At 41.5% G+C, this 27,191-nt stretch overlaps 1 protein-coding gene across 1 annotated transcript in view; it reads left to right on the forward strand.

Annotated features, from left to right (window-relative positions):
- The first annotated feature begins 649 nt into the window (after window positions 1–649).
- The window catches only part of LOC127526358 (trace amine-associated receptor 13c-like), a 71,485-nt gene continuing 44,943 nt past the window's right edge, over window positions 650–27,191 (forward strand). Inside the window, exon 1 of the mRNA XM_051921742.1 lies at window positions 650–1,371. Within this exon, the coding sequence (XP_051777702.1) occupies window positions 766–1,371 (606 nt within the window). The 5' untranslated portion in view covers window positions 650–765. The remainder of the gene's footprint in view (window positions 1,372–27,191) is intronic.

Below are 27,191 nucleotides of genomic sequence, written 5' to 3' on the forward strand. Positions count from 1 at the left end.
CCCACCGCAGGGCACACACACCACACACCAAGCACACACTAGGGGACAATTTAGGATCACCGATGAACCTAACCTGCATGTCTTTGGACTGTGGAGGAAATCGGAGCACCCGGTGGAAACCCACGCAGACATGGGGAGAACATGCAAACTCCACGCAGGGAGGACCTGGGAAGTGAACCCAGGTCTTGTAATTGCAAGGCATCAGCGCTACCACTGTGCCACTGTGCCGCCCTATATATATATATATGTGTGTGTGTGTGTGTGTTTGTGTGTGTGGGTGTGTGTGTGTGTGTGTATGTGTTTATTCTGCTGGAATGTATGGGCCTCTCATGAGTACAGGGTGGTCCAGCACACTCCATGCTGGGTCAGTTCACAGGAGTCACAGGGGCTCTGAGCAGCACTGTGCGCAGGATGGAGTGTCAGACCACCACTGGGCACAACCTCAGCTCATTTTAACCCACTGATTTAATATGCTGCTTGCTGTTATGTATATATGGACAAAAATTCAGCAGATACAGGGAGAAGAAGCAAACTGTAGACATCCAGCAGCTAGACCAGAGTTCAAATCCAAGTGTCAGGAGGTGTGAGGAATGACCACTGCAGCCCTGTGCTGCTCCTTAGGTATACAATAATATGAAGTCATCTGAGATTTGATGAACTCATTAGTGAGTAAGAACTGAAATGAACAAACAAACATCCTGAGAGAATTTGTGAAGCACACACAGCAGAGAGACGCCTCATGTGAATTACGTCAGCAGAGAGAATATGGCAGTCGCAGGGCCTCAGTGTATAAACATCTCAGTGTGCAGGCAGGACGGCTCTTCTCATGATGGCATCACTCAAATGACAGACATGGACTTGGATGGAGTGAAACTTGGCCGTTGCTTTCCTCATAGTAATGCATCATGTCCCAAACTGATTTTTGAAACAGAAGTATACGGACCTTTGTATATTTTCTCGTGTCTTTTGTTTTTATCGACAGTGTTTGGAAATCTTCTTGTCATCATTTCTATTTCTCATTTTGTTCAGCTGCACACGCCAACTAATATTCTGATCCTTTCACTCGCAGCGGCCGATTGCTTAGTGGGTTTCTTTGTGATGCCCATCACTTTGATTGTCCTGATTGAAACTTGCTGGTACTTTAGAGATTTTTATTGTTATTTGTATTCTGCACTTACCAGTTACTTTAGTGTAGTTGTTGTATATAATGTGGTTTTAATATCTATTGATCGCTACATTGCTGTCTGCCATCCTTTCTTTTACAGCTCAAAAATAACTTTGACTGTTGCAACCATTAGCATTGCTGTGCTGTGGCTGTTTGCACTTTTAATTACAGTCATACTTTTATATTTTAGTTATATTGAAGTAGAGGTATGTGAACAATATTGTGCTGTATATACTTATTATGAAATGGTCACGTTTTGTTTATTCATTACTGTTATTATTCCTTATTTCCTAATGATTGGTTTTTATATCAGAATATTTGTAGTTGCAAGAAGCCATTCAAGAGCCATCAACTGTATGATAGAAAAGAGTCAAACTGAGGAGTCGAGTGACAGAAAAATATCAAAACCGTCTGAAAGAAAAGCCGCAAAAACATTAGGAATAGTCGTGGGGGCTTTTATTATCTGCTGGCTGCCTATTAATATTTTCAGTCTGACAACTGATTTTAGTAAAAATATCATACGTATCCTGCACAATGTCTTAGTGTTGCTAAGTGAAGTCAGCTTTGGAATTAATCCGATTCTTTATGCTTTTTTTTATTCCTGGTTCCAAAAGGCACTTAAAATTATCCTGACGTTTAAAATATTTAGCCCATCTTCTTCACTGGTCAATTTACTGTAAATGTTAAAACCTCAAGTAAACATTGTAAAATAATTTTCTTTGTTTAGTTATTTTGATGTTTTTGTGGCGCAGTGGTAGTGCTGCTGCTTTGCAGTAAGGAGATTTTGTGTTCGCTTCCCGGGTCCTCCCTGTGTGGAGAGCACTTTGAGTAGTGAGAAAAGCGCTATATAAATGTAAAGAATTATTGTTATGCATTTGCCCATTTTTCAGATTAGCAGTACAATTCCTGTTCAGGTTTATTAACAATAACATCTTCTTATACTCACCATATTACTGTTGATGTTTGGTTTTGTCATCATTGTATTGTATTTGGGTAAAGTGTAAATACTGCTTACTTCACCACAATTATTTTCATAAAACTTCTCATTATTGCAATATTAAATAAAAAGCATTTTAAACATAGGAGACTCCTGTCAGTTGATTTGAATTCTTCAGAGTTTTTGCTGTTTTTTATTTTATGTAGAAAAATGATTATTGTATTTTGCATTACTTTGGGCCAGAACTCATTATCTGTTTATAAACTGTTGAGTAATGTCTTGAATTTTACCCAAAATCTTGAAATGTAAATATCATTTAATATCTGCAGTTATAGTTTGTGTACAGCAGCGCTCAGACGACGGCTGAAATTCTGTTCAGCTTTGGTCAGGCAGGTGACGATTTGTTTAAGAATCAAATCCTATAAGATACTTGTTCCTTTATCATTTTGGTTTTGTGTCCTGTTCAACTTTTCATTTCAATTTTGAATCTAATGTTTCTATTTCTGCACTTTAATCCGCACTCCTCCTCACTAAGGCAGCAGCTGACATGCGAGTGCAGACGGAGCAGTCGGCCTTCACTCCTCACACTGCTGGCTCACTAAATGACACTGAGGTGACTGTGAGGAACTGAAATGGACGACTGAGAAGGTCAAATGAGGTTTGATGTCCACAATTAAACGTGTGATTTGCTCTTTAGACTGACGTTTGTTAATATTTGTGAAGTCTCATTAGCCACAGCTGCTCACCTCATACAGAACACAATTAATACTTCAGAGAACAGCATTGTACTTAATTCTAGAAAAACAGAGAAACTTAAACCTTTAATAAAACTTGGATGTGAAGAACTTTCTGTCTGTCATACCTCTTTCAAAACATTTTGGACGACTGAGAAGGTCAAATGAGGTTTGATGTTGTGGAAGAAAAATCCCTCCGAGGAAGACAGGACAAGTTCAATCAGTTAGATTTTTATTCAGTCACAGATGAGTACCTGGATTCTACGTTGCAAGGGAGAAGAGCAAAGTTACATTTTTTCAATTGGATTTTTATAATTTCTTCTTCTTTCCCCTTATTTCTTAAAAATAAACATAATATCGTTTACTTAAGCATTTTATTTTAGTACACTAATGGGCCATCTGTTCTTATTTTCTGTTACTTGTCAGATAGACCATAAAGAAGGAAAGGTCAGGTCTCTTGTGTCAAATAGATGTGTTTCTAAAGAAACTGGAAATTGTCTTTGGTTAGCTTACTGCACCCTGTCTTATGACAGACGCCTGTGTGAATAACCCTGCTGTTATAGCAGCTATTAACCCTAAGTAGCTTGCAAGCAGGTAATTTTCTACTTTCACAATGTCTAGAATTAAATGTAGGATTTGCTGCTTTAGACTGACATTTGTTAATATTTGTGAAGTCTCATTAGCCGCAGCTGCTCACCTCATACAGAACACAATTAATACGTCAGAGAACAGCATTGTGCTCAATTCTATAAAAACAGAGAATCTTAAACCTTTAATAAAGAAATTACATTTGTATATCAATAAATGTCAGCCTCTCGTGGCTCTTTAAAATATATATTTTTTTATTTGTTAAAACATTTTTCCTTATTATTAAAACCACCCCAGAGGAATTCTAAATCATCTTACTGCAGGGCTGCTGCAGTAAAGTGTTTTTGTGCAAATTTAACACATAATGTACAGGGAGACGTCAGTTTCAATGGAGTTCAAGTTGCTTTTCAGGACTGTACAACGGCTGGATGTAAGATTTATTGGTAAATAGGGACAAGAAAATAATAAAAGAGAACACATGTGACAGCCATTGTTGTAATCAGCACTCACAGCATAAGACTTCTACAAATCAGAATAACGATTTGTGAACAATAATAACAAAGAGCACACAATAATAATTCAGAATTCTGCAGGATTCCTGCAGCTACTAGAATTCAGAAGGCTGATATCTCTGAGATAAAAGAGGACTTCAATCTGGGGTTCTTCACCCTTGAGACCCTAAATCAGCAGCTTGATGGCCACAAGTGACACTTTGGAGACAGAGGATGGCTGCTGTGTGACAGAACTAAATTGTCCTTCTCAACCACTTGTTTGTGTTGGCAGTCAGTGACAGAAGGCTGCTGCGGACCCCCACTTTCACTGCTCATTTTCATGTTGTTAGTCCCTCAGTTTTTGTTCTTCGTTGTAAGATTCACAAAACAACATTCATCCATTTTATTAATCTACTTATCGAGAGCACATCACGGGGTAGGTCAAGCAAATCCCAGCAAGCACTGGAGCAATCCCTGGGCAGGACGCCACTCCATCGCTGGGTAAACACACACACACATACACACACACACAGGCCAATTTAGCATTTCCAATCCTCCGCTGTACTTTTCCATATATTTCATCCATCCATCCATCCATCCATTATCCAACCTGCTTTATCCTAATACAGGGTCACGGGGGTCTGCTGGAGCAAATCCCAGTCAGCACAGGGTGCAAGGCAGGAACCAATCCCGGGCAGGGCGCTGACCCACTGTAGGACACACACACACACACACACATCAAGCACACACTGGTGACAATTTAGAAGTACCAATACACCTAACCTGCATGTCTTTGGACTGTGGGAGGAAACCCACGCAGACACGAGGAGAACATGCAAAACTCCATGCAGGGAGGACCCGGGAAGTGAACCTGGGCCATATGTTTCAGTGAAGGGTAAACATCCATCCATTATCCAACCCGCTATATCCTAACTACAGGGTCACGGGGGTCTGCTGGAGCCAATCCCAGCCAATACAGGGTGCAAGGCAGGAAACAAACCCCGGGCAGGGCACCAAGCCAACCGCAGGGGTAAACATTGAAATTAAAATAAAAATTTAAATTCTATTGCTAAATATTCAGCAAAATGAACCAAAATGAAACAGAGAACCGTAAATTATTATAAACATTTGGACTTCTGGTTAGATCCACGTCCAGTGACTGAATAATTTATTAGCAATCGCACCAGAAATAGTATTAAGGGGTCTGAGAGGGGCACACTCCTCAAGAGGCCACAGAGTGCCCGAGGGGCTGCAAATACCTGGAGAAGCCAGCATTAAAATCAGCTGCATGAGTGAGTCGGGGGGTTGACATTTGCAGCAGGCACAATTTGACACGTAAAGGCAAACACAAAACTTTGGGAAGATTCTGGACCAATGCAGGGTTGTGCACTGAACAGTTTCACTTCAGTCACACCAGGGTGTACATCCTCTGTGTGCGTCTGCAAGTGTCTGCATCCGAGTACAGACAGGCCTTTAATGAACACCTCAGATGCACTTCTCGGCTGCTAATGTCCATCAGTCATGGTGTGTGGCCTGGTCCCCTGATTCCCAGGTCTGGAGTTTTGGTTCACAGAACAGGGAATATTATTGTATACGGGTGGATCTGACCCCCAGTTAGTGAAATTAGGTGGATCCAGGTGGTGGGTGCGAGCAGACAAAGGTGCAAAGCAGCTGGGAGTGTGTGCCAGTGCACATCATCTGAACGGCACAGCAGAAGCAGCTTTGACACTTTAATGGTCCTTTGGAGGGTCACTCTCCAGAAACCGACTTTTGATCTTCAGCTACAATGCAAGCCCTAGGCAAGACAAATAATTACACACACTGGGATGAGCAAGCATCAGGAAAGTAAGCCTTTATTGTGCACTCTGTTTGTGTACATGTGGCATAATCTGTCTGAATATCACCGTCCATAAAACAGCTGGAGGAGCCGTCCACAAACAGATCTAAGTCAGCATTCAGCAATGCCGTGTCTTGGAGATCTGCACGAGGAGCAGCAATGAGATTCATGAGATTTCTCGTCCACTTCTTCATCAAGCAATGAAGGTAAACGTGTAGCAGGACTGAACTGAGAAGAACACTGAGCCTTAACATTAGGAGCTCCTCAAACAGACAAGTCATGTTTGCTCAGTCTAGAAGCTGTCAAGTGCTGAGTTGCTGCTATAGTCAGTAGAGTAGCCATTGCATACACAACTAAGAGTGTGACGTGGTGTCCTAGCAGGAAATGCTGTGCAGCCTCTCAGGCCAGGTGAGCTGCAGCTACTGCCCTAAGGCATGCTGGGAGTGCAGCTACCTCTCATCTAACATGTTTAAATAATAAGCAATTGGACAATACCTGGAGTTGTATCCCTGAATAAGCGCAGCTTATGAAAACCCCTGTGACTCATCAACAAATAACAAGAGGGTGCAGACCTATGAATACCTGGGAGTGCAGCGGGATGATAAACTGGACTGAACTGCCAATACTGATGATCTGTGCAAAAGAGGACAGAGCCGATTATACTTCCTTAGAAGGCTGGTGTCCTTCAACATCTGCAATAAGATGCTGCAGATGTTTTTTTTTATTAGACAGTTGTGGCGAGCGCCCTCTTCTACGCGGTGGTGTGCTGGGGAGGCAGCATAAAGAAGAGGGACGAATCACGCCTACACAAACTGGTGAGGAAGGCAGGCTCTATTGTAGGCATGGAGCTGGATAGTTTGACATCCGTGGCAGAGTGACGGGAGCTGAGCAGAATCCTGTCAATCATGGAGAATCCACTGCATCCACTGAACAGGATCATCTCCAGACAGAGGAGCAGCTTCAGCGACAGACTGCTGTCACCGTCCTGCTCCACTGACAGACTGAGGAGATCGTTCCTCCCCCAAACTATACGACTCTTCAATTATACCCGGGGGGGGGGGGGGGGGGGTAAACGTTAACATTATTCAAAGTTATTGTCTGTTATACCTGCCTGGCACTCTCCACCTTGCACTTTTTAACTTGCACTGCATTTTTATCACTATTTAATTAATATTGTTTTTATCAGTATGCTGCTGTTGGAGTATGGGAATTTCCCCTTGGGGATTAATAAGGTTTTATCTATCTATCTATCTATCTATCTATCTATCTATCTATCTATCTATCTATCTATCTATCTATCTATCTATCTATCTATCTATCTATCTATCTATCTATCTATCTCTCTATCTATCTATCTATCTATCTATCTATCTATCTATCTATCTATCTATCTATCTAAGAATTGTTTTTAAAAATTAGGAAGACCTGAGGCTGGAGTTTGAGACATAAGCCATTTTATTTAATAAAAACTCTCCTATGTTTTATCAGTCCACGGTATGGGGTCAGGAGCAGAAGGTTTAGAAATGTCTTATAGCGGCCATACTATTAATGCATGTTCTGTAATCCTCTGTCTGTGTTGAGCACAAATCCCTGGAAACTTAGCATTTGTTTGTGTCTTATCATTTGAGTTGAGTTTCAAATAGCAGCAATACGCTCCTGTAAAATGGCTCTCGTGGTACCACACAGGTCATGACGCAGGTATCTCACTTGGCAAAACTGCAATTCAGAAAACACTTTGTAACCCTTTTCAGCTGACATTTGAAGTAATTTTAAACTGTCCTCCTCACACGCTTTAAAAGTAGGGAACAAAATAAAGGTCATCAAAAATTGAACTCACTACATAAATCTACAACATGGTCACTGGTGGTACCACTGCTAAAATAGTGGGCTTCTGGGAACTGTAGAATAATTACATGTGTTAATTGCACATACATTTTTTGTAAACCTTCAAGTCCAAAGAGTTGTGGGACTCTGGAACAAACTACCAAGACACGGAGTTGATTAGAAAACCTGAACAACTTTTAAGAAGGATCTAAAGGAGATATTGGGACAGCTTAGCCATTTGCTAATGGACAGAGTGGTCTCTTCATGTTTGTCACATTTCCGATGTTGTCATAATCTCATTTTTATCTTGTGCCCAAATATGTGCAGGCGCTTGAACCAGATGGTGGTGAAGTGAAAAGGGGGACAGAAGAGCAGTGTGTCTAATGTCTTCTGTGTAATTTGCCTCTTGCGTGCCAGAAATAGTAAACCCAGAAAAATGAACTGATTCTTGATTAAGGATTTCTTGAAGCATTTTAAGGTAACCCTCAGGAGAAGCTAAATAGACGTCATCCAGGGAACATTTTAATCTACATTTCCATTTACAAAAGTTCCTAACAGATCTCCTTCCTAAAAGAAGGAGACATGACTATCTATCAATTGCCCTCACTGGACTTGTTGGTGCGAAGCAACTGGAATTGAGGTTGGAGTGCCTTCAGCCCTTATTATTGTGAAATGCTTATCTGACAGTGGAACACCTTTTAAATCAGCTGACTTAATAGCGGATTTTGTAGCCCCTGTGTCCACTACAAATGGTAAATGTTTTCCATCAACTGTTAACATTTATTTCATCTGAAGCATTTTGACTAATAAATGCCATTAAATTCCTCAGCAGAAGTTGGAACTGAATATTCCAGTGTTTTCCCTAATGGATTCTGCATAGTCCATGACACAGTATTATGTGTATTTGGACCACCATTTCTAATTTCCCTCACAAATGGATTGTTATTTATATTCCTATGACATTCACCATTCCAGTGAACACTTTCAACACAGATAAAGTATAAATCCCTTGGTGTAAAATTAGAATATTAAAACATTAGGAACATTTAGAAAAGAACAGGAGCCTCATGCATAATGTCGTGCGTAGAATTCACACTAAAACATGGCGTACGGACAAAAACAGAAATGTGCGTACACACAAAAAAACCCAGATGCATAAATCCACGTTCTTCCACTTCAAAAATCCCAGTCACTGTGAATATTAATGTTCGTGTACGCACCTGCCACCTCACCGCAACTCCTCCGTAGAATTATGCCTCTTTGAATATGCAAATCAATATAATCAGCCACTTATGTTTTGCATTCTGTCAAAAGACAATGGCAAAAGCATGGGGGATAAAGAAATATTTCAGCAAATACCAAGTAGAGGTAAGGAAAAACATACACTTTGTTGGTTTAAACCAGTGGTTCTCAATCTGTGGGGTGGGCCCCCCTAGGGGGGCGCGAAGATGTGAAAAAAAAGAAAACAAGAAGCAAAAATATGAAAAATACATCTATTAAAACCAAAACAAATTAACTTAAAGTACATTCTGATACTAGAAAAATAAACATAGAGTTAGATAAATGTCGATAAAAGTTAAGTAGGTATAATAAAATATGCATCTATGATATATCATTAATTAAAACAGAACAAATTGGTATTAGTGGGCTCCTTTCAAAAAAAAGTTTGGGGGGTGTGATTAAAACTGTTATGAAAACTCAGGTTGCAAACACTTAAAGGTTGAGAAACTCTGGTTTAAACAGTGGTATAAACAACAAAAGGAAGTTGATCACGTGACAGAGTGGCGGAGAAACTCAAAAGTTCAAGTTCAGAAAGTCGCACAGTACCTAAAATAAAAAGAAGTGGTCAGACACCAAAGTCACCATGAAAAGGTGAGTCGTAGCCCACCGTCTGAGTGTCATATGGAAGTGTATTAGGGTACAAAGAAAAGAAAATAACCTGGGACATAGTGGGAAAAAAGGTTGAAATTTCCACTTTAATCATGTAGTTTATTTTGTCATTAAAACAGAATGTCATAAAGTTCATTTTAAATTGGTTTAATTCAATAGTTTTTCAAATCCCATCATAACTAAAGTAGCACGTTAAATGCTTTGTATTTATTGTGTTCTTCTATGTGCTCTCTGCGTGTCAATCACTATGTACTTCTTAAATGGGCTTTCTCTTATGCTGGCAGGAAACAGAATCCATTACATTCATGATGTTACAGCTCTCTGAACAAATTAAATACTAAGATGTATACTCGATATCATTTTCATGATGATAAAAATTAAAGTATGTATAAAACTTTGAGGCACGGTGATGGAGTAATACTGATGAGCTGGTGCCCTGTCCAGAGATTGTTTCTGCCAGCCACAAGATGCTTGCTGCACAGTGCACGACCATCAATAAAGTAATTTATTGCAGCAGTACTGTCTCTTTCAAAAGTAATAACCCCTAACAGTAGTATTGTTCCTGTCCTTCCTTTTCTTTCTCCAAATAACCAATCGCCACACAATCATATCTTTAATAAATGTCAAGCCATCTGTAAGCATAGAACACTGATTCTTCAAAACTTTTAAGGAACATTTTGCTGTCTTCATAGCACATGTTTAATTATTCTATCCATCTATACATCCAGAGTTGCGCCAGCCCCAGCAAGAACAATCCCTGAACTGGGCGCCAGCTCATTGCTACTGCTGCCCACAGAGTCCTTGCATATTTAATCATTAACAAAATCCATCCATCCATCCATTATCCAACCCGCTATCTCCTAACTACAGGGTCATGGGGTTCTGCTGGAGCCAATCTCAGCCAACACAGGGCGCAAGGCAGGAGACAAACCCTGGGCAGGTTGCCAGCCCACCGCAGTCATTAAGAAAATACATTATTTAAATGGAGCTAAACATTTATCTTTATAATGTAATATATATACTTTATTGCATTTCATCTTAAAAATGATATCAAGAGGTTCAAGAAGATAGCGCTTGGAAATCTAAATCGACTTAGAAGACAGTTGTCATCATATGTAAATACGTGCTCTCTTCTATTGAATTGAATTCTTTTATTGTTATGGTATGGTACAATGAGATTCAATATGTAAATCCTCCATAAACTTATCTATACTAATAAAAGGCAAAGCCCTCACTGACTGACTGACTGACTCATCACTAATCCTCCAACTTCACGTGTAGGTGGAAGGCTGAAATTTGGCAGGCTCATTCCTTACAGCTTGCTTACAAAAGTTAGGCAGGTTTCATTTCGAAATTCAAAGCGTAATGGTCATAACTGGAACCTCTTTTTTGTCCATATACTGTAATGGACTGCAGCTCGATGGCCGTGGGAGGCGGACTTGCGTATCGCATCATCACGCCACCCACATAATCACATGAACTGACTGTGAACGCAGTATGTAGAAAACAAGGAAGAGCCCCAAAGAGCGCTGAAGAAAACATTCATTACACAATTGAGAAGGCAGCGAAACAATAAGAAGCGAGCAAGTGACGCATACAAGCATATTCATAAGTGCAGCTACTGAGGAAACAAAGCACGGTGTAAACCGTAAGTTTAAATTAAGTTTATAGAAACGCTCCCGCTACCGTTTGCAATACCATATTCGCGACATACAAGTTTAATGAGAAGACACGAGGTATAAACGAGACTTTGGATCACTTTGTAACGGAGTTAAAATTGCTGTAGCGAGAAACTTTTAAGTGCCGGGTCTTAGCTAACATTAAATTAAGCCGTGGACATCGCAACATCACACAAGAGAGCGGCTCACGTTAACTGACTGAACTTTGAGGCAAGATTGCTTTTCTCCTGTACAACTATACGTTGCATTCTCAAGAGTAAGCTTGCACAGCTTGGTCATATTACAACCGGAGTGCTGAACTGACAAAGTGGTATACAAACAGAACTATAACAATTGTAATAAACGAACAAAAAAAACAGCGGAGAACCTGTGGATTAAATAAAAAGGCTGCTTCCGTTGGCGAAGCAACGAAAAAGGAAGACCTTATATGGCGTTCATTTATAAAACAGCGGAAAAGCTGTGTAAAGGCTGCTTCACAAAAAAACAGCAGAGCGCCTTATATGAGCAGGCAGTCAGGTAAAGAAGGGAATCAATAAATAACTATAATGGTAATAAACGAACAAAAAATAGCGGAGAATCCGAGGACTACATAAAGGAAATGGGTACCTGAACAGAAGAGTGAGTCTCAAATAGTTACACAATAACTATTACAATCGTAATAAACGAACAATAAAAGAATACAGAACCTCTAAGATATGAGAAAGGACGGCCTTATATGGCATTCGTTTATAAAACAGCGGAGAGGCTGTGTAAAGGCATCTTCACAAAAAAACAGATCCTTAACAAATTGTTATTGGTATATTTTCCCTCAATTTAAAAAGGTTTTCTTTTCTTCTTAATAAAAATTTAAAAGCAGTACTTCGCCGGTGCGAAGTGCGGGGATTTGAGCGACTGACGCATACAGACATATTCATGAGTGCAGGTACTTCGGAAACAAAGCACCGTGTAAACCTGAAGTTTAAATTAAGTTCATAGATCTACAAAAGGTTGCCATTGATTTGAGGCAAGATTGCTTTTCTCCTGTACAACTATACGTTGCATTCTTAACAATAGGCTTGCATGGCTTGGTCATATTACAACCGGAATGCTAAACTGACAACGTGGTATACAAACAGAACTATAACAATCGTAAAAAAAGAAAAAAAAAAAACAGCGGAGAACCCGTGGATTAAATAAAAAGGCTGCTTCCTTGGCGAAGCAAGGAGAAAGGAAGACCTTATATGGCGTTCATTTATAAAACAGCGGAGAGGCTGTGTTAAGGCTGCTTCACAAAAAAACAGCAGAGCGCCTTATATGACCAGGCAGTCAGCTAAAGAAGGGAATCAATAAATAACTATAATCGTAATAAACGAACAAAAAATAGCGGAGAATCCGCGGACTACATAAAGGAAATGGGTACCTGAACAGAACAGTGAGTCTCAAATAGCTACACAATAACTATAACAATCGTAATTAATGAAAAATAAAAGAATACAGAACCGCTAAGCTAGGAGAAAGGACGGCCTTATATGGCATTCGTTTATAAAACAGCGGAGAGGCTGTGTAAAGGCAGATCGTTAACAAATTGTTATTGGTATATTTTCCCTCAATTTAAAAAGGTTTTCTTTTCTTCTTAATAAAAATTTAAAAGCAGAACTTCGCCGCTGCGAAACGCGGGGATTTGGATATATATATATATATATATATATATATATATATATATATATATATATATATATATATATATATATAATATATATTTGCAGCTGGAGATCCACAAAGGGAGAAAAAAGAATCACGTATCATAAAATAGTTTTTTTATTCCTGAGCTTTCAACCTTTATTTATTGTGTACATGTTCTTCTTAAGTTGGCATATGCTGGATTTATGTCCAAGTGTCTGTTGATGGCGTTTTCATCTGATAGCCAAGACTCGGCCAACTCACTGGCACTTTTAGTACTGGCCTAAAATTTTACTTTTACATTGTCCCAGTTGAATGTGTGTCCTGTCGATTTAGTATGTGCATAGATCAAACATAGTGCGTCCTTTCTTCTGACGGCACTGCGATGTTCCTGTACACATGTTGAGATTCTTTTTGACGTTTGTCCTATGTATACCGCTGAGCAAGAATTGCATGGAATACTATAAACTGCGTTTTGTGTTTCGGCTGTCGATTTCTTGTTTTTAGCATTAAACAGGACCGTGCGCAGATTGTTCGTGGGTTTGTGTGCTATTCTGATGCCCCACTTGGTCAGGGTGCGTGCTGTGCCTTCTGACACATTATGGTGATAAGGGAGTGAGTGCCAGGTGGGGTGGGGGTTCTGATTTAAGTCAATTGTTTGCTGATTCATTTGGCGTCTGCTGTGTAGACTCCGATTAATGAATGTTTTTGAGTATCCGTTTGAGGTGAAAAGGTGGAAGAGATAGCGCCTCTCATTAATTTTTGTTTCCTTGGTATTACAATGAGTGTGGACTCGTTTGAATAGGGTTTTCACGCAGCTCCGTTTATGAGATACCGGGTGGTTGCTCCACTCTTGACACAATCTGCCGTAGAACTTTTTGATCAGCTGCTGCAGAGCTGTGATTCTACACTCAGATACAGTGGGTTAAAATACTCTGAGTGGTGCAGGAACAGTAGCACTGCTTTGACGCTGTGTGCCACTAGTTTGCAAAACCGAGCAGAGAACTTGCGTACGCCAGAGAATGAGCTGGCGTGAGAATGTACATGGCTCTATGCTAAGTTTAGTTTTTATACATCAGGATGTAAGCGTGTAAATGGTTGTATGCAACATTTTTGGGCGTACGCACCGTTTATACATGATGCCCCAGGTCATTTAGTCCAACAAAGCTCATCAGTCCTGTCCACTTAATTCTTCTAAAATAAGTTTCGGAGGTCCCAAAAGTACTATTCTCTACCATACTACTTGGTCATATATTCTAAAGTGTCTGCATGAAAATACCCTTCCTAAATGTTTGTGTGAAAGTTTTCCTTAACAACTTTCCAACTGTGTCCCCGTGTTCCTGATGAACTCATTTTAAAGTCACCATCTGAATCCACTGGACTTATTCCCTTCATAATTTTAAAGTCTTCAATCATGTCTTCTCTTAATCTTCTTTTGCTTAAACTGTATTGGCTCAGCTCTTTTAAGTCTTTCTTCATAATCCAACCCCTGTAGCCCTGGAATCAGCCTAGTCGCTTTTCGCTGGACCTTTTCTAGTGCTGCTATGTCCTTTTTGTAGCCTGGAGACCAAAACTGTACACAGGACTCCAGATGAGGCCTCACCAGTGTGTTATAAACCTTCAGCATAACCCCTTTGAACTTGTACTCCACATATCAAGGTGCTATATAACCTGACATTCTGTTAGCCTTCTTAATGGCTTCTGAACACTGTCTGAAAGATGCTAGCAATAGAGTCCACTATGACTCTTAAATCCTTCTCATAAGGTGTTCCCTCGATTTTCCGACCGTTCATGGTGTATTCAAACCTCACATTTTATTTCCTACATGTAATTCTTTACATTTACGGACATTAAATTTCATCTGCCACAAATCTGCCCAAGCCTGTATACTATCCAAGTCCTTCTGTAATGATATAACAGATTCCAAATTATCTGCTAATCCACCTATCTTGGTATCATCTGAAAACTTAACCAGCTTGTTACTTATATTCCTATCTAAATCATCTATATATATTAAAAATAGCAGCGGCCCTAGCACTGACCCCTGCTGGTCACCACTCTTAACATCGGCCAATTCTGATCAGGTTCCTCACAACATCACCCTCTGCTTCCTGTGTCTCAGCCAATTCTGCACCTCTCTACAAACATCACCTTGAACTGCAACTTCATTTAATTTGATGCCCAGCCTCTCATGTGGCGCCTTATCAAATGTCCATATAAATAATATCATCTGCTCCACTTTGATCTTATCCTTTTGTTACCTCCTCATACAATTCCAGCATGTTAGTCAAACACGACCTCCCTCTTCTGACCCTGTTGACTGTTCAGAATAACTCCTGTACTTGCCATGTGTTCCTCAATCTTATCCTTTTTTATTCCTTCAATTAATTTTCCTGTGATTCATGTTAAGCGTACTGCCCTGTAGTTGTTTGGATCTGCCTGGTTTTCCTTTTTATATAATGGAATAATATTTGCCATTTTCCAGTCTTTCGGATTTTCTCTAGTGCACAGTGACTTCCTAAAAATATGCATCAATGGTTTACATCTGTACTTGTTAGCCTCCTTAAGAAGTTCAGGATAAATATGATCTGGTCCTGGTGATTTGTTTGATTTCAGCCTATTTAATCTGAGCAGCACTTTTCCCTCTACAATTTCTAAAACCCTCAGTACCTCCTTAGTAGTCCCTGTTACTGCTGTGAGGTTATCTACTTCGTCACTTATGAAGACCTCAGAAAAATGTAAGTTTAGAGCATCCGCTATTTCACTGTCTGAATTTTTTAATTCTCCTTTACCATTCTTGATACACTTCACCTCCTCCTTGACTGTTCTTTTACTGAAAGAATCTATTTGGTTTGTCTTTTGCCTTATCTGCTATATTCATCTCTAACTGCCCCTAATATCCTTCACATGAAGTTTGCATTAAAAGGCCACCTGTGTAATAAGTATGAACTCTTGTGTGGAATGGAACACTTCACAATTTGTGTTGATTAGGATGGAAAAGACAATGACATGAAGCACACAAACTCTTCCAAAGTCGTATATATGACATAATCAAGTAGCTGCTGGCAGTTTTAAAATTTAAATTTAACTTGTACATAGGAGGTGGCCGATTCTCCCATTGGTTTCTTTATCATGTAGTTTAGAGTTTCTGTAAAGAACACCATTTGCAATTATTGTAAAAAAAAAGTACTGAGTTAAAACAACTTAAAGCTGATAGTAATATTAATTAGGAGAGATAGTGAAAAATGTATTTTTACTTTATTAAGCATATTTATTGTCCTTATAGTGATAATGGCTAACAGACTTATGCAGCACAGAAGCATTCACTTATTTTGTTTCTTACAGAGCTACAAATCTGACATGCCACAAGGGAAAGCATAAATGGAGGAAAACTAAATTAGCGGCTCACTATGAAATATAGAAGGTGCATATCACTGAAAAAAAAAGCAGTCCAACTAGACAGATAGTCCTACTTTTCTAAAATTATACATGAAAATGCAGGAAATCCAAGAGTTCTACTTTCTACTATCAATCATCTTCTAAACCCAACTCAATCAGCAGATTTCAAGCGAAACATGAAAAGCTTTTGCAGCATTCTTTAATCACAAAATATATGATATTAGATGTAATATAATACACTAGCCAACCCGCGGCGTAGCATACGCCGCATAATTATGTATTGATGGGTGAACACTTCCTGAACGACACAGTTGTCCAAACAGAAGTGAAAATAAAATCGAGCCCGGTGAATTCTTTAACTGCATTCTCTGCCTTGTAGCGCAGTGGTAGTGTTGCTGCTTTACAGTAAGGAGACTGTGGAAGATTTTGGGTTCGCTTCCCGGTTCCTCCCTGTGTGGATAGCGCTTTGAATGCTGAAAACACCGGTATATCAGTGTAATGAAGTATTAATATACTCTCTCTCTCGCGCGCGCCTGTATGTGTGTGTGTGTGTGTCGCTCGCTCGCTCGCTGCACGTGTTCCTGCAGGCATACCAGTAAGTGAATGAAAAGATGGAACTCTGGAGAGAGCAACATACAACTGTCCGTGACTGAACACTGCTTTTGGCAGATACATGAATATTGTTTGAAAGTTTGGCCCTGTGCCTTATTAATTGTCATCGCAAAGGCAAATCTAACAGGAAATTGTCTTCGTGTTAAAGTAAAAGGCAAATTATCCGTGACAAACAAACTGTTTTACACGCGTCATACCAACCCGGAAGAAGTCACATAATCACGCCGCTTTTTTAATGTTTTTTAAGCAGAGGGAAAAAATGAACATTTGTAAAATCTGTAACGCTGCGTTCAGTACGTACAATGCACACGCGTTTAATTTGTCGGCCACTTTTTGCCAGCCGTCTTTTCAGGTTTGGGCTGCTTTTGCAGTGTTACCCCTTGTGCATATTAAATCTTGAAATCCTTCGAGTAACTAATTAACTAACACCCACTCACCCAGCTTGTGTGAAAAAAATGTGCCCGTTCTTTCATCATTTTGTTGCAGCCTATCAAAGACTTGCTGCCCCCAAATCCTCACCTGAGTCGCTGTCGTCTGTGCACCTCTGAGCCACATTGTCCTTTCATTGTTCTTTGCGGTTCCGGCTGCTTTTCTATATATAATCCACCAAGTCACCCGACCATGGTAGTAGGAGGTGGGTGGGGTGCGTACACAGGGCAGGGACGTATTCAGAGGGAGCGTATGACCCGCACTCAGTGGGTATTCCTCGTTCATGGGGAACAATTGCAAGCCCCAGTGCCCATTACGAATGGGGTTCAACGGCTTACCCACGCCTGTCGGCGCTGGGTAGACACACGTTGATCCATTCAGTGTAGCGCGTGTGCAGTACCGGACATCACATTCCTGTTAATGCTCAATCTCATGTGGCTGAAAGCCACTTGTCCCTCTAAGAAGTTGGACGCCTACCGCTTGGCGATCGCGTAGCTATTAAGCAGGAGGAAGTGTCATTCGTTTTTGGAATTAACCGGACAAATCACTCCACCAACTAAGTACGGCCATGCAACACCACGCACAGAATCGAGAAAGAGCTATCAATCTGTGAATCCTCTCCGTGTCCGGGCAGGGTGAGGTTTCCCGTGTTGAGTCAAATTAAGCAAGATTTGTGTGTGGTGAGTTGTTGTGTTCGAGCACATGAGCAAGCACTGTGAATGCCTTGAGAGCGTGGGTGGACGCGTGCCGTGGAATAATGAGTATCTATATATCTTCTTAGATATAGACAGCGTCTGATAGTTGTGATGGTTTTACACTCCAGTACATTGCGGTGAACGCTGGTAGCAGTCAGGCGAGCAGGCGTATTAGAGTTGGTGCTCTTAGAGTTGGTGGGCGTGTCTCTCTAGCGGTTCGTGTTCTTGGGCGGTGCTCTGTCGTTTGTACCCCACGGTCGGACAACTTGGTAGATTATATATGGAAATGCAGCTGAAACCGAAAAGAATAATGAAAAGGCAACGTGGCTCAGTGGTGCATGTGTACCGTAGCAGAGACGAAAGTGAGTTGTTCTGTCCGGGCACATGAGCAGGCACCGTGAATGCCTTGAGAGCGTGGGTAGACGCGTGCTCAAGTTGGTGGGCTGGGCTTTGTGAGTTGACTGCTTTCAAAGCGCTGCATGCTTTCATGGGTGTCTTGCTTGCTCTGGCGGCGGCTTAGTGAATTATATATATCGATACACAGCCTCTTCTTAGATGGTCCTGCCGCGTCCACCCTCGTTCTCGAAGCATACACACCGCCTGGTCATGGGCGGGGAAATGTCTTCCGTGTTCCTGCAGGACCATCTAAGAAGACGCATGTTTGTCGCAGATGTGAATTGCTGTATGTTGCGAGTAAAACAGTTTGCGATGGTGCACGTGGTCGTGCGTCGTAACCGAAAAGTCAACGTGGCTCAGAGGTCCATGTGTACTGTAGCACAGACGAACATAAATGGCGGCGTTTTTTCCGAGGTGTTGCGTCCGAGTTGGTGGACGTGGCTCTGTGAGTTGTCGTCGTATCCAATGGTCTTAAGAGTTGGTAGGTGTGGCTCCTTCCTGCATGCGCCATGGGTGTCTTACTTGTCGGCGGCTTAGTGAATCCACATCCCTTCCTGTGTGCTTTCATGGGTGTCTTGCTTTGCTCTGCGTGCTTTCATGGGTGTCTTGCTTGCTCTGGTGGCGGCTTAGTGAATTATATATATATAGATACCTCAAAGGCCTATACTAGGGACACTGTAGTGAACTTAATTCCTTCACTAAAATAAGTTTCCCTGAACTCCACAGACTACTTACTCAGTTAACACCTTCCACTTATACCCTGGATCAGACCCAACACTCTTTTTTAAAGAAGTTTCTGATGTGCTCATTGATATTGCCAGTTGATATAGTTAATTCCTCGTTTGATACGGCGGTTGTCACATGCGTGCGCATGGGAGGCAGCTAAAGGGCTCGAATGATGGTAATTCCACGCCAGACCAGGGAGACGAGAGGTGCACTAATCCTTTGTCTCTTTCCACTGCAGACCAGTTACAGGAAATTCCACTTGGCCTTGATGACATCACTTCCGGTGAAGAGAACGATGATGTCATTTCCGGTCCAGATGACACAGCTTCCAGTTCCGACCTCGATGACGTCACTTCCTCTGTCATCCCTTAAAGCCGACATCTTTGTCTTATTCATGGCAGTTCTATTGTAGACTCAAACCTGCACTGTTGTTCTTTCAATTCTCAAATTTGCAGCGGGGCTTCAAGTATACGGGAAGCTGCCCCAAACCTTTTTATGGCTCCTGTCCATTCATTTGATTCTCTAAAGACAGCAGTAGTTATAAACCTGCTCAAGAAAAATAATCGAGATGCCTCTGTTTATTAACCATTTCAGACCCATTCCTAACCTGCATTGTTAAGTAAAATTCTAGAAAAAAACAGTTTTTAATCAGTTAAATAATTACTTGAAAAAATGCTTGATAAGTTTCACTCAGGTTTTAGACTAAATCACAGCACAGAAACTGCATTGTTTAAAGTAGTTAAGGACCTGCAGGTTAATGCTAAGGCACGCAATATATCTGTTCTTCTTCTGTTAGACTTGAGCACAGCCTTCGAGATTATAGACCAATGCATTCTTATTATTCGTCTTAGCCAATGGGGGGTCTCTCTGGTAATGTCCTAAATTGGTGTCAGTCTTATTTAACACATAGGAAATATTTTGTTAATTATGGTGATTGTAGCTGAAGGATTCTTGATATTTTATATGGGGTGCTACAAGGTTCTATACTAAGCCAACTTTTATTATTTTCAATTTACATGTCAGGCCAGATTATCTCAAAACACAAGGTGAGCTCCCACAGTTAGGCAAACGCTAAACAGACTTACTTATCTATAGCACCTGATGACCCTGACTCTCTGTGCCCTCTGATTCACTGTCTGTCTTGTATTACTGAGTGGATGAATAGTCATTTATTTTCTAAAGCTAAATAAGACAATTTTAGTTGTTGGAAGAAATGGAAATAGTGAGTATCTTAAAAATAGACTTGACCACTTGGCATTATAAAGTCAAGGTGGAAGGAAAGAATTTAGGTGTGATTGTGGACTCTGATCTAAAATTTAAATCACACATTAACTAGATTACTAGGACTACATGGTTACATTGGTTATTTGTGTCATTTAGAATAGATTTTAAAATATAGCTGAATGTATATAAAGCTTTGAATAATCTGCTCCATCATATATTTTGGAGTTCCTGTCCTCTTATATTCCCATTCGTAACGTCACATCCTCTAACACTGGTTTACTTATTTTTCTGAGAGCTAAGCATAACAGAAGTGATGAGGAGGCCTTTGCGATATTTTACCAATAGAGATATGCCAGGCTAATACCATTGATCAACTCTGTCAAGGATGGTCTCAAGCCTGGCTGCAAAAGGAGGAGAGTGGTCACCCCATCAAAGTGACCAGAACCAGGAAACTGGGGAAAACAGGCAAGAGACTGTAAGAAACTGGATCAAACTCATTTGCTCATGCTACCTCATCCAGGGCAGTATTGGCGACCTAGGGTGCTGGTGAGAAAAGTATTGGCCGAAAGAAATTTGTCACACAAAAATGGAAATTAAAATGGCCATCTGGAACATTCAAAGCACACAAGTGTAAACTATTAATCATGACATTATCTGACCAGAGACTTACCAGATCCGGAATGGTGACCTTCCAAACACCCACAATTGATGATACTTTGGTGACAAGAAACAAGAAACAGGTGTTGGACACTCAGACCAGTAGTAGCGCAATCGCCTTCATACCAATATTGAATTGCCTGGCAGTCCTCACAATCAGCAGCACCATCAAGACCAACATCATGTCAACCTATGCACCAGCTAAGACCAGCTCAGACCCGACCAAGGACGCCTTCTAAAACCAGCTTCAACATACACTGGGCTCGATTGCACAGACTGAGGTGACCACCCTGGCTGGAGATTTCAGTGACCACATTAGCACAGATAGTTCTGTTTGGGAGGCATCAACAGGCTAATTTGGACATGGGAAGATCAATGACAATGGCCTGCATTTCTGGCCTGCAATATTGGACTATGTTCTGATCAACTCCCACTTCATTCATCATTCATGGATTTCCATGCCATCAGGAGACCCAACTATGGAACCGATCACTACCTCGTCCATCCAAGGTGAAACTCAGATTACGACAAATGAAACGGATGCTATGGACAAAAATCGTACCAGCCAAGTTCATTTGGAAGCAGCTGACGGATACTACCCATAAACAGGAGTTTCAAATCCCCTTATACAATCTTTTTGCATCACTGTCCTTATTGGAGGATGGAGATGAAGAAGAAAAGCGGATTTCATAAATCATCCCTGAATATACCAAACCCCTGCTCCCACCCTCCTTTCATGAAGATTGTCCAGTCAAGGTTGCAAAAAACTTTGAGAACAGACTAGCTGAGAAGAACAGGCAGGATTCAGACCAGGATGAGAATGCTGTGATTAAATCTTTGCCATTCATCAACTAATGCAGGAAAGAATCCATTGAAGACAACGAACTGTAATTGTATTCACAAACTTCACAACAGCTTTTGATAGCGTTCATTGGCCTGCTCTGTGGAGATCATTGGAGATTGAATGCATGCTCTTGAAAGTCATCACAATCCTCCAAACAGCGTACAATGGTTCAACCAGCCAGGTGTGTATCCAAAATGAAGTATCTGAGGAGTTTTCCATTCAGACTGTAGTCTGCCAAGGGGATGTAACCTCTCCACTGCTTTTCAACATCGTAATCAATGACATCATGAATAAAAGCATTCCAGGAGATATGTGAAGTGCAGTATGATGAGGACCACTTCATGACTAACCTAATGGCCTTGCAGGCAATAATGCTGAGGCCACGGACATCCTCTACGAAGTTGCCCGCATTGCCCAGTCATATGGCTTGAAAATCAATATGGACAAGACTAAGGTGCTGACAACAGATGGATCACAGGCCATTGTCCACCTCAAGAGTGTCGAGATCAAGCAGGTACAGAGCTAGGGCATCCACAGGAAAGATTCACAGCAGAATCAGACAGTCGGCTGCGGCATTCGCCTCCCTGAAATGGTGCCAATGGAAAAGAACTAACATCTCCATGAAGACCAAAATTTGCCTCTTCAGGACACTGGTCTTGCCAATCCTCCTTTATGGATCAGAAACATGGACCTTGCTCAAACTGGATATAAACAAATCTGTCTGTGACAGATCCTGGGAGTCTCACTTTGCGATCGCATCACCAGCAAAACAATTCGGGCAAGATGTCAATAGCAACCAACTATCGATGAATAAATCCAGCAGTGAAGGCTGAGGTAGTTTGGCCATGTGTGTAAAATGGGTACAGACAGACAGACCATTGATGAATTTAAAAAAATATATATTAAAAACTCACTTTTTCAATTTGGCCTTTTCTTCTGTTCTATTTGTGATAGATTATTATCCATCCATCCATTATCCAACCTGCTATATCCTAACACAGGGTCACGGGGGTCTGCTGGAGACAATCCCAGCCAACACAGGGTGCAAGGCAGGAATAAACCCCCGGCATGGCGCTATCATTATCAATCCCCACTTTTCTCTGTTTAATTTTCCGGTTTCTCTGTTTCTCTACCACCACCACCTGATCCAAGTCCTGTGCTGCCGCTTTTAATGATGGACTGAAAGTAAATAGTCCAAAGGAATTTTTTTGTTTTTTCCGTCTTCCCTGGCCATCAGGGTCAGATTTATCTTAATGGACATAGAAAACTTATCTTCAAATTAGGATTCTACTACTTGTATGTCTGTGTTGTGTAAGTACATATTGATTCTTTATTAATTATTTTTTATATATTTGTTTAGTTAAATATAACTGTCCATTTTTGACTTGCTATTTTGTTTTTTTCTTGTAACTCTTTTTTGTGTGAAGCACTCTCAGCTACATTCCTAGAATGAAAATGTGGCATTGAAATAAAAATGTTGTTTTTGTTGTTATACAGAAAATGTCTTCTAAATTGAAAAGCATATTAGTTAGCACTAATTCGGGCAGCGGTCCATAGGGGCAGTTACTGCTCTGGGTCCTTCCCAGGTCCAGAGGTTAAGTCATATTCTCCTCCCTTGCAAATAGTGTGGTCTTCAGTGCTTGGATGCTCTGAGCTCACACTGCCATTTTCTTGGGATTGCACAGAGGTGGCCAAAGGACGTCCAGCTTCCCATTTTCTAGGAGGTAAGTGCTGGCAAAGGATGTAAAACACTCACAGGACTTTGTGACCTTACAGCTGGCACTTACCTCCTACCTGGACATGTAGCTCGGCCCGCTTCCTCTTTGGCAAACTTTGTCACCCCTGGCTTTGCCGCAGGTGGTGTTCGCCTGTTTCGACGCTACCCTTGCTTCTGGCCTGGCACTTCTTCATCCCATCATGAGCAGGGCCATGTGTCACAGTGCCTCTTCTGCAAGTGTTGTGTGTTGTTGTGTTGGCTCACAAAAAATTTTTTAACTCTTTTAGGGCGGATGTCGACTTTTGTCGACAGGAGGGGTTGAGGGCGCATGTCGACAAAAGTCGACATCCAGGGATAGAGGGCGACAATCAGCTGTTAATGGCGACAAAACACACTGTCGCGTCACAGGCATTCCCTCTGTGCTTGGAGGAATGCTAGACTTGTTGACTCAGCAAATGATCCTTAAGTGTGCGTGAGTTGCGAAATGTAAACAAACACTAACAAAGACAAGATGGCATCAACATCTCACGAGGGAGCGAAGCGAGTCGAGAAAAGAAAATACTCGGCAGAAGACATTTTGCGCATAATCGCGGAGCCCGACTCTGATTTCTCAGAGTCGGATTTCATAGACAGCGATCAAGAGATTGAGGAAGAGATTGAGGAGCCGGCATCAGCCGAACGGAGACCAGCCGATGCCACCCCAGCTGCTCAGCTGGCAGCTGAGCGCATTCGCGCTGCCAGTACACCTACGGCAAGGTTCGCATGGGAGGAATACCCAGAAATTGATCCATGAGAGCCGATTTGGCTAACTGACTTTACAAGAAGGCACGGCTTGCTGCTGGACACAACGGATTACAAGCCGCTGGACTATTTCAAACTGTTTTTTCCTGAGGCAGTTTTTCAGCTGATATCTGAAGAGACAAACAGGTATGCTGAACAATTTTTTGAATCGCGGGATGCGCTCGCTCCGCGGTCTCGTTTTTCAAAGTGGAAACCCACAACAAAAGACGAGGTGAAGGGCTTTGTGGCATTGCAGATTGAGATGGGACTGGACTGGCGATATAATTTCAGGGAGCATTGGTCCAAACGTGCTTTGTCACCGGGTGGCTTTGGACAGGTTATGCCGCGTGATCGGTACGTGATGCTGCAAAGCTTCATTCACTTTTGTGATAACAAGGAGCAAATTCCAAGGGGTGAGCCAGGCTATAATCCGATGTACAAAGTTCAGCCCCTGCTTGACATTGTGGAGCCGACATATAAACAATTTTATCAGCCTGGCCGTGATTTGTCTGTGGATGAATCCATGGTAAAATATAAGGGACGGCTTTTTTTCAGACAATATATGCCAGACAAGCCCACCAAGTATGGCATAAAGGACTTTGTACTGGCAGAAGCAAACACTGGCTTCTGCCTGAAAGTAATTACTTACACAGGAAAGCATTCTTTTCAGAGAGAGAACTGTCCTTTGACAACTCAGGTTGTGCTGGAGCTGCTTCAGGGCTATGAACATTTGGGACATGTTGTTTACATGGACAATTTCTATACATCTCCAGAGTTGTTCATGGAGCTACAGAGCAGGGGAATAGGAGCTTGTGGCACAGTCAGGGTGAATAGGAGACACATGCCTTTACAGCTGAAGCCAGACAGGCTGAAGTTGAAAAGAGGGGACAATCCTGTTTTCATGCGGGCGGATAACTTGGTGGCATTGGCATGGCATGATGTCAAACGGGTCACTTGCCTTAGTACAGTTCACACTAACAATTTATGTGAAAAACAAATTCGTTCAAAGGGAAACCCAGCAGGTAGGAAGCTGGACAAGCCTGTTGCGCTTGAAGAGTATAATTGTAAAATGGCTGGAGTAGATCGACTGGATCAGATGCTGGGGACATATGCTTACGGCCATAAGTCCACCAAGTGGTACCACACTGTGTACCATCGCCTGTGTGAGATTGCACTCACAAACGGATTTCTATTATTCAAGCAGGCAAACAGTGACAGCACTATGACTGCGGCAGATTTCCGCAAGAAGGTGGTTGACAGCTTGCTGGAAGAATATGTCGGAGTGCCTTTTGCAAAGCGAGAAAGGCCAGCACAAAGAGCAGTGCCAGACAGGCTGACTGAGCGCCACTTTCCTGCCACATATGAGGATAAAAAGTATAAGCCTGACTGTGTTGTGTGCAGCAATAGACAATTCAAAAAGAGGCACCAGTGCAACACGTATTGTAAGCAGTGCAACGTGGCAATGCATGCAATTGGCTGCTTTGAGCGATACCATACTTTGCAGGACTTTGCCTTGTAGCATGTACAGTATGTGCAATAATAATATGTTACATTATATAGCATGCAGGCTCATACAGATTGCAAAACAGTTATATTTGTCAGAAATAAATATTTTTTGTTGATTTGATTTGTTAAACAATTGTTTTGTGTTCTTTTTTTAAAAAAGTTATTTTCTGGAAAAATATTCAGCCCTGGGAGAAAAGAAAAAAAAAAAATTAGCCCTAAAAGAGTTAAAGCAGTTCTCCTGCCAACAGATGGCCAGGAAGTCCCATCTGGGATGCCACTTGTGGAAACCTGGGGATGTACAGCTCCCCAAACACCAGACAAGAACAGACACAGAGGCACAAGTCCAGCACAACACTTGTTTATTTGGTTATGGGACATGTTTTGTCTCACTCCCCATAGTAGCAAGCACAGTACACTGAGCACACTGCTCTTCTCTCCCTTTCCCTCTCTCTGCCTCAACTCCTTCTGGCAAGCTTCGTCCACATCCTCCTGACTCTGGCTCCTTGAGTAGTGTTGTCAGGATTCCTTTTATAGGGCACCCGGGTGTGGTGGAAGTGCTGCCACACAGGGCTCCACAGTATCTGCAGCACCCCCTGGCAGCACCTACAAAACCCAACAGTGCTACACCAAACTCCATCTGTCAAGGAACCCTGTGGGAGTCCGAGGCACTGCTGCAACCCCATGTGCTGCCATCTATTGCTCCAGGGGAGGTAATACTCCGAATATGTTCTGTCCCCGGTCCTTCCAGTATAGAGGTACCCTGGCTAGATAAGGGCCATGGCCGCCCGCCACAATGGAAAAAAAAAAATGCCCAGTAAAACCAGACAAAAACAATCAACCAAATGTCTGACTCACAGAGAGCAAAGTATAGAATACAGTTTGAAATTTCATGTTAGGCTCAAACAGCTTCATACTCCACTTAAACACACAACTATTTATCTCTCTCTCTCTCTTTCTATATATATATATATATATATATATATATATATATATATATATTTATATATATATATATATTGTATACTCATGCATGTGTGCCCAAAGGCCTCTTTCCTGGTTCATCAAAGGTAAGCAACACCCCACCGGGCTGAGAGCTGGTGCTGTGGCTAATGGTGTTGTCTCTTTTTCTCCCACTCAGCATTGAGTAGGTGCCCAGAGAGTGCGGCTGACTCTGCACCTTCCAGTCCAAGACCACAAAAGCCAGGTGGTCCAACAGGCTGTCATCTCATTTGGAACTGGGTTAGGAAAGAGTACAGAGTGCTAGTGCACAGACCCTTTAATAGCAGAGCTGAGGACACTATTCTTTTTGTTTTTGTTTGGAAGCTGCGTCATCATTTGGTTGTTTTATTTATTTACATGTCAGAAATTAACAGGCCAACCCAGCTGGCACCCCAAGATATCT

The sequence above is a fragment of the Erpetoichthys calabaricus genome (assembly GCF_900747795.2).
Source record: "Erpetoichthys calabaricus chromosome 1 unlocalized genomic scaffold, fErpCal1.3 SUPER_1_unloc_22, whole genome shotgun sequence".
Taxonomy (NCBI): domain Eukaryota; kingdom Metazoa; phylum Chordata; class Cladistia; order Polypteriformes; family Polypteridae; genus Erpetoichthys; species Erpetoichthys calabaricus.